Below are 14,910 nucleotides of genomic sequence, written 5' to 3'. Positions count from 1 at the left end.
ATATTATTAATTTTATATAACTATTTCTAACATAATTCATTGGCAATTATGTAATCAATATTAAATAATACTCATCTTGATCTTGCCTTATTATGGTTGTCAGGTGGTGTTGATCAATAATGCATCAATTTTTATAAGTTAAATTAATATATCTGTAACTTACAAAGCGAAACTAGCAGCATACAATGGTGTTTGAATCATGTCGATCGGTCGCAGCATCGCGAAAAATCGCTGAACAAACATAAAAAAACATATATACAGTCGAATTGAGAAACCTCTTATTTTTGAAGTCTGTTAAAAACGCGCCGCACGTTTTGGTGTAATGTATATATAGGTCTTGGAACAATACAAACGTTACATTCGTTACGGGTGTTCAGTGGTTAATAGAGAGTCTCTCTTCTTTTAATGCTACATGATTTATTGGATTGCATTGTAAATAAAAAGTTATTGTTTTTTATTTCTTTAGATTTTTAATGTTCATGATATTTATAAAAAGCAAAATCATAATTATAAAATACAATATGGTACAGGTATTTTTAGGATGTAAGATATCAATAAAACACAATATACGAACATAATATTTTTATTAATAAAAAGAAGTATTGAGCATCAAAAAAAAATAAGACCAAAATGGAATAAAACAGAAACGTCATGAATATTAACATCAAAATCAAATTAGTATCAAAAAAAATTGACAATGAAAACGACAAAACAATAATCAAATGGCGACATAAAAACACTAAAAAAATACTATTGTGTTAAAAAAAAGAAATCTATTTCAAATAATAATACAAGAGGGACTACAAATTTGATTTGTTTATATTGAAATAACATTAGAATTGGTGGAGCAACTTATTGATGTAAATAAAATGGCCTTAAAGTACAAGAGATTACTTTGTAATATTTTTTGTAATTTACAAATTTTCCTGTGCGTGTGGCAGTGGCGCCACTGGCGATCTTAGTGTTTCTAGAATGTGAAGACTACCTAAGAAGATATTTTTACGAGACATTTATTTTATTTAACACTTATAGACGAAACGAAAAAAAATCTCTGCTAAACCAACAAAAAACAATTATAGACAATAGAACATAGTCGGTTTCGAAAACAACCACACGCACTGATAAGTTTGCCAGACTTTAAAAATAACTCCAAGTTTCTTATATAAGGTTGAACCTGTTTTAATACACATTCGAATAGGGTTTAAATTGCATCGCGTCGCCATAGTAACATGTATGCACATACATGCTACACATGCTCGCAACAACTTCAGAGCGGACTAGCGGTTTGGCGCGGACTATACGAGTAGCAATAATGAGAAGTATTAAAATTTACCAACTTATACATAAAGCAAGAGAGGCTGAACTTATATTAATAACTATTTGGTTGTTAAATACAGGTGGGTATAATTTAAGATGGCCTGTTTCAATATTTTATATTTTTGGTAGAAAAAAACATAAGCACCTCGTGTTTCATCTATATAAACAGATGTATTAGGCGGACCCTTTCACTGGGATTTAAAAAATAAGGCTTAGGGCCGGATCACATTATGACGGATTTACAAAGATGATAAATGTGTCTAATAAATAATTACATACGTCTTTCAATAGATCACACTTGAAAGGTTTTTATTAATGTCCGACCGATATTTTCGGCCAAAAAGAGATTTCGGTAAAAACCTTTCGGCCGAACCTTTCGGCACAACCGAAACATACGTTCGTGAACTTTCCGGTTGCTTCGGCTTTACTTGACTATATTTATAAAACTAATAAAAATAGTTTCGGTCGAAACTTTGCGAATTAGAAACGAAAAAAATAATATTCGTTTTCAGTTTTGGTGTGGACTGCAAATCAAATTCCGGTCGGTCACTAGTTTTTACAGACTTTGAAAAAGATTAGGGTTCTATGTTCGGCCATATGTATATGTTATTATTATTTGCATAGTTTTGACGTAATCAACATTACGGAAACATCCCCTTATCATCCCTGTAAATCTGATTGGCCAACTTAACTGGCACAATACAGTTATTTTTATCAAATTGATGCTTTGTTTTCACAACTGAAAAAATATCTATATAACATCAATATAAACTAATATATTTCGCGTACGGTTGTAAGTCATAAAAATGCTTTTAAATGCCTATATAAAAGTAGTGTCACTTTTTCTAACAAAGATATTATACAAAATCCATGTCTTAACGCCCCTTAACAGATAGATGTCATTCGTATCTAAAAATAACATTTTAAACAATTTTATTAAAAAAATAAAAATACATAAACATATTGACTCCATCCCATACAAAACTAAATTATATTCTTCTTATGCTTATGTAACAGTTAAAACTTATTATTACATTTTAAAAATATAAAAAAGAACTTATAAAATAATCTTTCACTGAAGCAAAACTAAATTACGGAATTTCTTAATTTTAAAGCTTAATGTATCTTAATTTTAAAGCTTAATGTATCAAATAAAAAAAATAAAATCCCTTTATTGAGAAAATAAAAAAATATACTTAATTATTTTTAGCCCTAAAAAGCTTAAATATTTAGCACCTATTGTGCAAAACTTCTCAGAAAGTTAGAACATTGCACTTTCAATAATTATGAAAAGTATTCATTACTTTATTAATGAAAGTGACAATTTATCGCTATTTCTTTTTGCGACTGTAATTGAGTAGTGAGTTTCGTTAAATTCGAATTTGAATCACCCAATTAAGTTAATATCATAGGTATTCGTGAGCCAAATATAATAAGTTTCAAAATATAACAGTGTTTTTGCTCTATCTATTTCAAATAATACTAATTACCTTTTATCGTTACATTTATTTCTATAACTTTCCTAAAAGATATTGAAACTACATATGAAACCATCCAATTTATAGGCGGAAGTGTAAATAATTTTCGTTATTTTAGCAACACATATTAGAATTCTGTTTCCAACAGTTTCAACAATGAGGAAGCTCAATTTTCAACGTATATATTTTATGTAACTAAATTTAATCAAGTTACACAAAAGCTTACTTTAATATTGAGTAGTAAACTATTGATAAAACATCGATCACACCTGCACTTATCCTTAAATCATAATCCAAATAAAATACTTAACCTAAACATAATTATAAAATATTTAGAGTAAATAAAAACTGGGATAAAAATGTCGAATAAACTGAAAATAATAATTACTATGGAATTCACATTAAAATTATTCGAAAAATGTAGCAAATAGTATTTAAAAAAATCAAAGGATTAATTGCAGCTACCTCCGTGTACATAATTAGTCTTAATATGTTTATTAAATCAAAATAATTCGTAAAAAATATTATCAATATTTTTCATCAAATTTAGTCAATCTAAACTTTACTCAGATTGCGTAATATAGCACAGAGTTTATTCACATGATTGAATGAATGACAGTAGTTGAGCTGCAAGTCAATTGTACAAACTAATATAAATTAGTATCAATCAATGATTATCATAACTGAAAAAGTTATGATAAGCATATAGACTGGACATTTTAAGTATTCATTGAATCTACAGACATTACAATGAGGTTAAAAATTGGCATGATCTGTGTGGAACCGGTACGCAGCTCAAGTAAAAATATTAAAACAGTGAGCTGATCTGCAGCTTACTCATAAGTTTACTAACAGTTTTATCTGAACCAACCGGCATTTAATCTCTCATGCTTTTACCGAAGTTTACATCAGACAAGCTTCCAAAATGAATGATAATAATAATTTGTAAGCAAAACTAAGCTCTGAAAACTCATTTGAGTCTTTAAAACAAAATTTGACAATTCTTTCATCAATTTGTTTTACCAAATTTTTAACAGATCCACAACTTCATATATAAGATACACAATTACAGTTATTCCTGAATAACCATTACTTGGAACATCAACTTATAAGTAAATTAACTTATTTATGTACCCACTTAAAAACGTTAATATTAAACATCAAATGTAATAAAACAATGTTTTTTATATAAGGTAAATAATAAGTATAATTAAGTGTTCAGTTCAAGTATATCTATGGACATATAACGTGTTAGAAATGGCCCGTGGAAGACAATCATATATTTCTATACAATGTGCGAGCATGCAGTCCACCTTATCATAATGACGGGTCCTACGTAAACTGGTGCAAGTGCGTTTTCACAACTTTACAGTAGAGCAATTTGAATGTTCTAATGCGTGTAACTTTAACATTATTCAACGTACATAGTTAAAATTTTAAAATGGTATAATTGAATCCTTTTGAAAAAAAACTGCATTTATAATTTTTAACTAATTCTGAAACTTTGGAAAATAGCTGTACTTGCATTTGTGTAGCTTGTTTTTCTTGAAGTGCCACAACGCGTATACTGGTATAAGTGGCACTTACACCAGTTTACACTGTTGCATGATTTATTTAAAATTATGACTTTAAAATAATAAATCATTACTTGAAATATTTTATGCTTCATCGTGTTAACGTGGTTATGGCCTCAAAATTAGTAGCAAAAATATTATTAAATATACTATTTCTTTGAACATATAGTAAAAAAAAGTGTGGCACTCGGAGACTGCCGCGGTAAAGCTATTGCATAGCATTTTTTATCATCTTATGCAATTTGCAAGCGTGATATTTCAAAAAGTCATTAACCCGTCAACTGGCGTGTGCACCCCGGGGCGCACAGATCGCTACTAAAAAGTATTACCGCTGTGCCGGTCGGAGTGGGGGGTGTTAGGTTTTTTTCGTTACGGAATTTTTTCGATTCGGTCGCCGCGCTCAAAGCCCGCGATAAAAGCTATGCAATAGCTTAATAACGCAAACTCTTTCATCACTTACATCAGTGTAACGTGTGCGCGCGGTAGCCTCGCAACACGCTTACCGGTGTAACCTTCACTTGCACTCGCGCGTCGCGCAGTTCGGGACCACGTAGACTAGTATAAGGGACTTACACCAATATTCAGTCCTTTAGCGCAAAATAGTATTATTTGCACCAGTTTACACATTTTTATCTCCGAAACTTATTGATTTTTGGAAAATATTTTTTCAGGATATTAAAGAATGGGTTATTTAAGTACGAATGATGCAATAAAAACGTTTTTGACATTTTGCTACTTGTACCAGTATACGTAGGAGCCGTCGATAAGTGCCTACTCCCGCTCATGGGCATCTAATCAGCCTTACGTAAGTCCTCCCTAATGTCGGCTACAGATACGTTGCCACCTCTGAGGACTAAGATGGAATGCCTTGGATAAGAATTCCTTACCACACCCTTCAAATTGGCGCACAGCAGCGCTGAACACTGCTGTTATTGAGTACGGAAGGCGTGGCGGTTGTGTCTTTGGAAGTTTGGACCACACAGGGTTCTACCACTTTCTAAGGGTTCTACCGTAGATGTCCTAAACTAATGCATGCCTGACTACACATTGTAAAGGAGTACTATTTCCATCTCGGCTACGTCTAACACATTCTGTCCGTAGATGTCCTGAACCGCCTACTTCTGTGAATCGCTGGGTTTCTCTAGGTGTGCCTTGATCTGCGCGATGCTGGCGTCCAGCTCCTCCGTGGGCAGGTGGCTGCGGGCCGCCATGGCCCGCTTCTCCTCCATCATGCTCAGCATCACGCCCAGACCGGCCGTGTACACACGACGGCCCACTACGTTTATCTGGTGGGAAAGTGACGAATATTACATATGTAAATTTGGAGAAACAATTTGAATGTAAAATAAATCTAAATAGATATAACTCAAAGGTGACTGACTGACATAGAGACCTATCAACGCACAGCCCAAACCACTGGACGGATCGGGCTGAAATTTGGCATGCAGGTAGATGTTATGACGTAGGCATCCGCTAAGAATTAAGAATGAAGAATTATTTAAAGGTGGTAGAACCCTTTGTGGTTCGACTCCGGCGGCACCACCGCCACACCTATTTCTACCTAATAACAGCAGTGTTAAGCGCTGCTGTGTTCCGGTTTGAAGGGAGTGGTAAGGGAGACAGACTTGTCCGAGGCGTTCCAGCTTAGTCCTCAGGGGTAGCGGCGCATCTGTGGCCGACCTCAGGTAGGAATATCTAATCCTATCTGGGGTTGATTACAGATGTCCATGGGCGGCAGTAGCCACTTACCATCAGGTGGACTGCATGCTCGTCTGCTACTCTTATATTATAAAAAAAAAAAAAAAAAAGAATGAATTTTGATCAATTCTACCACCAAGGGGATAAAATAGGGGATGAAAATATAATTCGTAACGCGAGCGAAGCCGCGAGCAAAAGCTCATAAACTATAATAAAAAAATAGGGAAATTACGATATATCTGGTGCGAATTATGTACTTAATATAATGAAGAAGTAGTGTTTGATAAATTTTAAAGCTGTTTCTCCTCAAGTGAAACCTTGTGAAGTGGTGTGGATGTTGAAATGTTGAATTAAGTGATATTAATTATATTAAAAATTACATTATAAATTATGTCACGACACGTAACATATCGTATAATATACCTAAAAAGATAAATTTTATGTAAGCATGATATATTTAATAGTCAACTATATGGTGTCGATTTTTACTTGTTGATTCTACCATTCTACTCGAAATAAATATAAGTTTAAAATGCAGTTTAAGAGTAATTATCTGCCGCAATGAATGGCTACAATATGTTGTTTTTGAATGTACATTCACCAGGGGTAGCTGTATGACGTCATCGCTGTCAACTACCTCGCGGCGGATCCTCTTGCCGGGCGCGGGGGCTGCGGGTCCTCGCGCGGCGCCTCGCCCTCCTCACACAACATAACACTCTCTCCCTGTTAGTGGCTGCAATACGCCGTGTTTGAATGCACACTCACCGAGAGCAGCTGGATGACCTCATCGCTGTCAACGACCTCGCGCCAGACCTTTACTGCTCATACTGTGGTAGCTACAATATATTCGGTTGGCACTCACCTAAGGCAGCTGTATGACGTCATCGCTGCAGACCTCGCGGCGGATCCTCTTGCCGGGCGCGGGGGCTGCGGGTCCTCGCGCGGCGCCTCGGCCTCCTCGCGCATCATAACACTCGCTCCGTGTTGGTGGCTGCAATACGCCGTGTTTGAATGCACACTCACCAGTGGCAGCTGTATCACTTTATCACGATCAACGAGACGGATCCTCTTGCCGGGCGCAGAGGCTACGGAATCTGCGGCGGCGGTGTCTGCGGCCGGGGGGGCTCGCGCGCGGCGCCTCGCCCTCCTCGCGTCAAACCTCGCACAGCATAAAACACTAGCACGCCGTTGGTGACTCCAATTAACCGTATTTGAATTCACACTCACCGGTGGCAGCTGGATGACCTCGTCGACGACCTCTAGGCGGATCCTCTTGCCGGGCGCGGGGGCGGGCGCTGCGGCCGGGGGCGGCGGGGCGCGGCGCTTGCCGGGCGGCGCTTCGCCCTCCTCGCGCTTGATCTCGCGCTTCGGGCACGAGCACACGCGCGCGCCCACCGTCTGACGGCCCCATACCTTGCCGCTGTAGAGAAACGATACTATTTGTTATACATAATAGGTAACAAATTGCAGTCCCTGTTATGTCGGGACTAGAACAGAACTGGGTGTCCTTTGACTGACGTGAGGGGCGAGTAAAGGAGGGCTTCAGGATTGTGGGTGGTAAAGGTGGGTTTGAAATGCTCAACCAACGATCCCGGGAACGGTGAAGGTATATATATGTAAGCGCATGCGTCATTGAAATTATCTTAATTATAGGAATGACAAGCTATATTATACAGCAATTGGGTTTTGGTTACAAACGTCAAAAGGTAGCCTTGAGTCAGGAATTAAAATTGTTATTTATAACAAACACACTCTTTTGAAGGTGGTAGAACCCTTTGTGGTTTGACTCCGGCGGCACCACCGCCACACCTGCCTAATAACAGCAGTGCTAGGCGCTGTTGTGTTCCGGTATAAAGGGTGTGGTAAGGGAGACATACTTTTCCGAGGCGTTCCAGCTTAGTCCTCAGGGGTAGCGGCGCATCTGTGGCTGACCTCAGGTAGGAATATCTAATCCTATCTGGGGTTGATTACAGATGTCCATTGGCGGCGGTAGCAATTTACCATCAGGTGGACTGCATGCTCGTCTGCTACTGCTATATCATAAAAAAATGTGAGCCGTCAGATAACGATGACTATTTATTGAATTCGATTGCGCATGGCGACGCGTCGCCACACCGTACACACTACTGCATATAGACTGTATATATATACCATCGTATAGCGTCGCCACGGCAAGCGTCGCCACGCCAGAAATCGGTTTTACGTGCGGCTATAGATGTTTCACATCAAAAAAAAAACCCACTCACGTGTGGTCCTCCAGCGTGAACAGCACGGCGATGGTGCGGCGGTTGATGCCGCTGGAGCAGCTGTTCTTGCAGGCGAACTGGTACGCGTGCGTGGTGGGCGCGGCGAGGCGCACCAGCACCGAGTGCCAGCTGTCCGGCGCCGCGCCGCAGTAGTACACGTCCTGCGCACCGGCGCCGCGCGACGACACCAGCACGCCGGACCGCATCGCCTCGGACAGCTCCACGCCTGGTACACCAAAACAATATGTATGTTAACAATATCCCATAGATCTAATATATAAAATTCTCGTGTCACAGTTTTCGTTGCCATACTCCTCCGAAACGGCTTGACCGATTTTGATGAAATTTTTTGTGCTTATCCGGTATCTATGAGAATCGGCCAACATCTATTTTTCATCCCCCTAAATGTTAGGGGTTGTTCACCCTTAACATTTTTTTAATTTATATGGCAACACAACGTTTTCCGGGTCAGCTAGTAAGTATATATATCTCATAAGAGTACATGACCAGCCCCTCTCCTCTCCCCCCGACCAGGTAGACTGATGACGTGAAGAGGACGGCGCGAAACCGCTGGATTCAGTCAGCTCAAGACCGGTTGGAGTGGCGCAGATTAGGGGAGACCTTGTTCGGCAGGGGACTATGCTGATGGATGAATGGATAAACCACAGATTAGTAAAGATTACTCACTCTTAAAAAGAATATGTAACCAGTTTTGATAAACGAAATTGTCACTGTCATCTATTTTTGTGTTTGAAAAATATTTAAAATATGTAGTTTTTAGATCATTTACGAATGAAACGATATTTCACCGCATTTTCTCTTCGATTTCGTGTTTTTGCACCACTTATCTGCGCATGTCGGCATTGTTCCGCGTAAATTACACCACGACAGCCATTAAATGGCTGACAGAATTGTCAAGACAAGCTATTTAATGGCTTCCTTCAATTACAAGGCGGTGAGATATAAATAATTATCTATGTAAGCAACAAACATCTCACTTCTGAACAGACAGCAAAGGTTTCGTAATAGAGTTCCGTTAACCCTTACAACGCCCTAATAACCAACAAACATCTCACCGTTCTTCGGCGTCTCGTGGTAGTGCTGGGTGCACCTGGTGACCCGTTTCTGCGCCTGCGCCTGGTCCTGGAACACGGTGGTGGCGCGCACGTACATCGCCGGAGCGGGCTGCTCGGCCGCGTCCCAGCGGAACTGCACCGAGAAGCTGTAGCCCATGTCCACGTAGATACGGTTCAGCCGGTGGGAGTACTGGGAGTGACAACGACAACGAGTGATAATTGTGTGCTTGTATTGCTAATTATGGTGGAATTCTCTGTGGTATGTCCCTGGTGGCATCCGAGTCAAACTTATAACACAGGCACCACCGCCACATCTATTTCTGGCTGGTAACAGCAGACAACAGTGTTAAACACTGTATTTTGGTTTAAAGAGTGTGGTAAGGGAGACATACTTATCTGAGGTGTTCCAATTTAGTCCACAAAGATAGCATTGTATCTTTGTCCAACTTCAGGTAGGATTCGAATATTATCTGACAATAAGCAGCAGTAAGCAATAATCATTTAATTATACACACATATATTAAAAATGAACTCATCTAAAGCATGTGCAAACACTTACCTGCAGGCATTTTCACTTCTGAGAGCGGCATGATTAGGATAAGGGAAAAATATTAGAAAGTGCAACTTTACACATAATTCGTGACAATTTAATATAACTGCCATATCTCACTCACCAAAAATTTGGATTTGTGCGTGTCAGCTCCACAAATCTCCACCTCGAACTTCAAAGACCCAGGGAAACAAGTACTATCTGGTGGTCCCGTTGGACAGTACTAAAACAAATTGAAATAAGAAAAAAACAATTATTATAAAAACAAAAATCCAATTGCTTAGAAAATACTCTATGTCATTGCCAAAGTTTAGGAGTATCCATCAACACCACTGGGGGTCTGAGGCAAACTGAAGACTGAGAACTAAAGTACTGAGATCAACCCCAGGCATGCACATCTAATTTTTCAAAGCAACATGTACCTATATTAGAAATAGAATTAGCTCTGAGGTGTAGCAGTACAGTCCGACAGGTCTGAGCTGCGCGTTAGTGTGAGTGAACACCAAAAGTAGAGTCAGATTAAAAACAATCAAAAATAAATTTTATTATCTTTTCGTTACGTAAATAAGTTAAAGAGACATTCATGTTTATTAAAATATTTTCTGTCTGTGATTACATATCAATTCAACAAATATAGTGTGTTTAATTACTGCAAACTTTATTTTCTTTATTTAAAATTATAGCAATTCTTCTATACCGGACATTACATCATCTAATTTTCATTATTACTCTCGCCTTCATCTTCACTTTCATCTGATGTATCATTTGTGTTTATAATAAACGGTTCCGTTATGTTATCATAAACGGCGTCGTGACCATCAAACTTCTTTTCTTCTTTTATTGCGTGATAACATAATTTTTTCCACTCTAGTGCTGTGATAGTGTCAACATTTTCTTTCGCTAACCTCATTATGGTATCCATATTCATTGACACGCATTTTTTTTCGCCATTTTTTTCATCTTCATTTTCATTCATTTTTTTTTCCCCACGTATCCTCTTATCATTGCCCATATATTTTCGATTGGGTTGAAATCTGGGTGGTAAGGTGGTAGACGAAGAACGCTGTGGCCATATTCTTTAAGTAGGGTGTCAATTTTATATTCAATAAATCTTTTTTTATTTTCCAGTATTCATTGATAAAGATGTGGTTTAAGCATAGATGTAGAGTGATCGATATTGCGATACTTGAGCCAATCTATCATGTCTTTTTTCCGACTGTTTGAATTAGGAGCGGGAATTGGAATGAATTATGGTAAGATGCACTATCTACCACCACAACGCTATTGGGCTTTTAATTTGGAATTAAATGCGTTTGTAACAATTTCGTGTAATTTTCTGCATTCATATTGTTATGGTAATCACCACTTTTTTGATTTAAACATCAGCAGTGCATTTGGTATGAAACCGTCCTCTCCGCCAGCATCAACTATTATCAAACGATTTCCTTTAGAAATTGGGCTGATGTATTGACATTTGACATATTTTTATCATTTATGTCTTTAAAATAACTATTCAAATTGCATATAATTTCCTTAACTTGACTATTTAATATTTTATAGGTAGTAGTAGTTCTATATAGTTTTTTAATATTGGATGCCATTTTACTAATAAATCTTACACAAAAACAAATTATTAGAAATTAAACAATTCTGCTACCGGTACAAGAAGTGAAGAAGATGCACGATTGGCAAAAAGCGGTATAAACCGGTTTAAAACAATGGTAGGGGAGCCCAGGATGCTAAATGTGTAGAAACTCGAGCGTCATTAGGACCTATACGATTGTGTAGATTAGACATAAAAATGAAGAAAAGGTTATATAATATTTTTCGGTTCAGCTCATTTTCTTATTCTGACAATTTGAAAAAAAAATATTATGAGAATGTATGAAAAATAATGTATCTTCCTAAAAATGAGCCTTTTCCTTTAGTTTGTGATGCATTATTACTTCCCAGGGATTTATGCTGAAAAGTGACACTATCAGATAGCATAATAATACAGGATGTTTTTTTTTTTCAAAATGACTTTTTCACTACTTCGACGTGTGGTAATTGGCAGATTATGATGATTCCCGTTTTCTATTTCATTATTTCCTTTATATTAAAAAGAAAACTGACCACGCTCGAGCATTAGGTGGAAAGATGCCCGAAGGTATTTTCAATAAGATAAAAATATTACCGGTATAAATTCTTGGGGCATCGGACTAAACTTTGTGGCTGCATCCATGGTGTCATCTTGGTTCTGCTGAAGGGTGTAGTTTTCCACTACATTCCAGTTTATGTTATCCAGATGTCTGAAGGAGAAACAGTTACCTTTTGATTACTAGTAATATGGGTGTGATAAGTGAGACATACTTATACATATGCAAATGCATACAATGCTATTAATTGTTTAACTAGCTTTTGCCTAGGCAATGGCTTTCAGTTTTATCTATCTCGCAAGAATGGTCCTTATTATGGGAGAAAAGGTACCCTATATAATTTTCCAACTCTCTGATAATGTGTGTACAAAATTTTATGCCAACTAGTCAGGTCGTTAGGCGTGATAGTGTAACAAATACACTCACATTCGCATTTATACTATCAGTGAAGACAATATTAGTGAAGATTGAATGTTTTATAACTTCTTGATTGCTTATTTCAGTAGCTACATGTATTCAGGTGTTGTTCATAAGGTTTATAAACACAGGAACCACTTTAATGCAAATAATAAAAAATTACTTACTCCAAGGTAACATATACATCATCGGGAGACATCCTGGTCATGTTCAGGAACAGTGCATCATCAGTCTCATCCTGCTCGCTTTTATACATTTTTTCTTCTTTTTTACTAAAACAAGAATAATTTGGTTAAGCAGTGATAGCCTTATGGTTATTAAAGCAGTGATAGCCTAATGGTTATTAAAGCAGTGATAAACTAAAGGTTAAAAAAAACTCGGCTTCTCAATCAAGAGGTCCGAGGTTCAAATCCCAGGCACGCACCTCTGATTGCTCAAAGTTATGTGCATATTAGAAATTAATTATCACTTGCTTAAATGGTGAAGAAAAACATCGTGAGGAAACCTACACACCTGAGAGATTTATAAAAAAAAAATCTCAAAGGTATGTGAAGTCTACCAATACGCACTTGGCCAGTATTCTGGGAGGAGAACCATGCTCAGCAGTGGGACAATAATGGGTTGCTGATGATGAAGAATAATTTGGTGTGGATGTGGGTGTGAAGTGGTATGGCAATGCAGACATACTTATTTGAGATCTAATATATAAAATTCTCGTGTCACAGTTTTCGTTGCCATACTCCTCCGAAACGGCTTGACCGATTTTGATGAAATTTTTTGTGCTTATCCGGTATCTATGAGAATCGGCCAACATCTATTTTTCATCCCCCTAAGTGATAAGGGTTGTTCACCCTTAACATTTTTTTATTTATATGGCAACACGACGTTTGTTGGGTCAGCTAGTATTATTATAAACCTATTTCTACCTAATAACGGTAGTGTATTCTGGTTTTGAAGGTCAGTAATGAAAACATATTTAGCCCTCAGGGGGAGTAATGTATCAGTTGCCAGGCTCTGATAGGAATCTTATATTATAAGAGACTGATTAGATATGTCCATGAGCGGTAGAAACTTATAACCAGGTGGACTGCATGCTTGTTTCCTACTTCAGTACAGTGGACCCGCGGTAATTGGCCCCTGTGTCGTCACCTCTGCAATACGACATGGTCTATTATTTATTACATATGTATTAATTCTTTTTTGACAATATTTTTTGTACGTTCTATTGCATTAATGACGTTAACTTTATAATAATACGTAAGATCTCTATTGTGTTGTTTAATTTACTAAATTTGACATATATTTGTACTTCAGAGTACATACATTTACATATGAATATAAAATATAGAATCTTATCATGGGATCTGTAATTTGTCAGATTACAAGGTACTCTTTGTTAAACTATGGTGGACTATAGGGGGTCTTAGGCAGTATTCTATAATCCGACAAATTCGATAGTCCGACACTGCCCTGCAAAATGCTTGTCGGATTACCGCGGGTCCACTGTAATATTAAAAGGGTTTTCAAGTCACGTGTCTGTGACCGACCTTTCTTTCGACCGAATTTTCAAAATTCTTCGATAGGTGACTGACCATTTACCATCAGATCTAATCCATACTTGGTAGCTACGTCATTTACGTAAAAAAAATGTAGTAATCTCTATCCTAAATTATGGCGTAATTGTAAATAACGTAATTTAAATGAATTATTTAGTTTTATACATGTACATTAATGTTATATTTACGACATTTTTTAGTTACAGCTTAATTTTAATCATTGAGATTTATAGTTATGTATTTATAAAATGCCAGTGAAAAAGCCACCCTAATTAAAACAAAATTATAATAAATTTGTCGATATGTTTCGATAGTATCTCGGTAAAATAGTAAGAAAACAAATTTTGTAGAAATATTATGCATACATTATATTATTATACATTATATCCCGATGGCCTATGGCTTGAGAGTTTAACAGTAACCTTTATCTACTCACCCAAACAGCAAATACTATATTTTTTTCGTTTCTCCAGTCCTGGACCTTGATTATAATATTTTCAATGGAGTTAATTAACTCAAATACACTGATTAGTTTGATAAACACGCTTTTTAATTAAAATTACAAACATTAGATTGATTTGATTTTATATAGGGAAAAACTAAAGACGTCGGTAGTCGGTTCAACAGAATCGGCTTTCGGCAAATCGTTCGACACCATAGAGAAAAAATAATCAGGCCATGATCACCACCACAGACTACTTAAGGATACTTAGGGGGCCACAATATTAATGAATTTAAAATGTTTAATAGGAAAGAATAATGTTTGTATGTTTGCGACTTGTGACCATGCGGAACTGACAGAAAGACAGAAACTGTATAACTGTAACTCTCTGACACAACACAATTTGTTTACTTATTTG

The 14,910-nt window shown here is 37.1% G+C and overlaps 1 protein-coding gene across 1 annotated transcript; it reads right to left on the bottom strand.

The window, feature by feature from the left end:
- Positions 1–2,808: 2,808 nt before the first annotated feature.
- On the bottom strand, positions 2,809–14,863 carry p53 (transcription factor p53). Its single transcript, XM_073078567.1, has 8 exons — positions 14,487–14,863; positions 12,662–12,766; positions 12,116–12,230; positions 10,064–10,162; positions 9,390–9,579; positions 8,314–8,539; positions 7,295–7,487; positions 2,809–5,655 (listed from the first exon to the last, which is right to left on the bottom strand). The coding sequence occupies exons 2-8, from the start codon at positions 12,748–12,750 to the stop codon at positions 5,485–5,487; spliced, it is 1,083 nt and encodes a 360-aa protein (XP_072934668.1). The 5' UTR covers positions 12,751–12,766; positions 14,487–14,863; the 3' UTR covers positions 2,809–5,484.
- Positions 14,864–14,910: the final 47 nt, after the last annotated feature.

This window comes from Epargyreus clarus, unplaced genomic scaffold (genome assembly GCF_041222505.1).
Source record: "Epargyreus clarus isolate Ecla_fem2 unplaced genomic scaffold, WU_Ecla_fem_2.2 ptg000012l, whole genome shotgun sequence".
NCBI lineage: Eukaryota > Metazoa > Arthropoda > Insecta > Lepidoptera > Hesperiidae > Epargyreus > Epargyreus clarus.
This window is presented reverse-complemented; position numbering and strand designations above follow the sequence as displayed.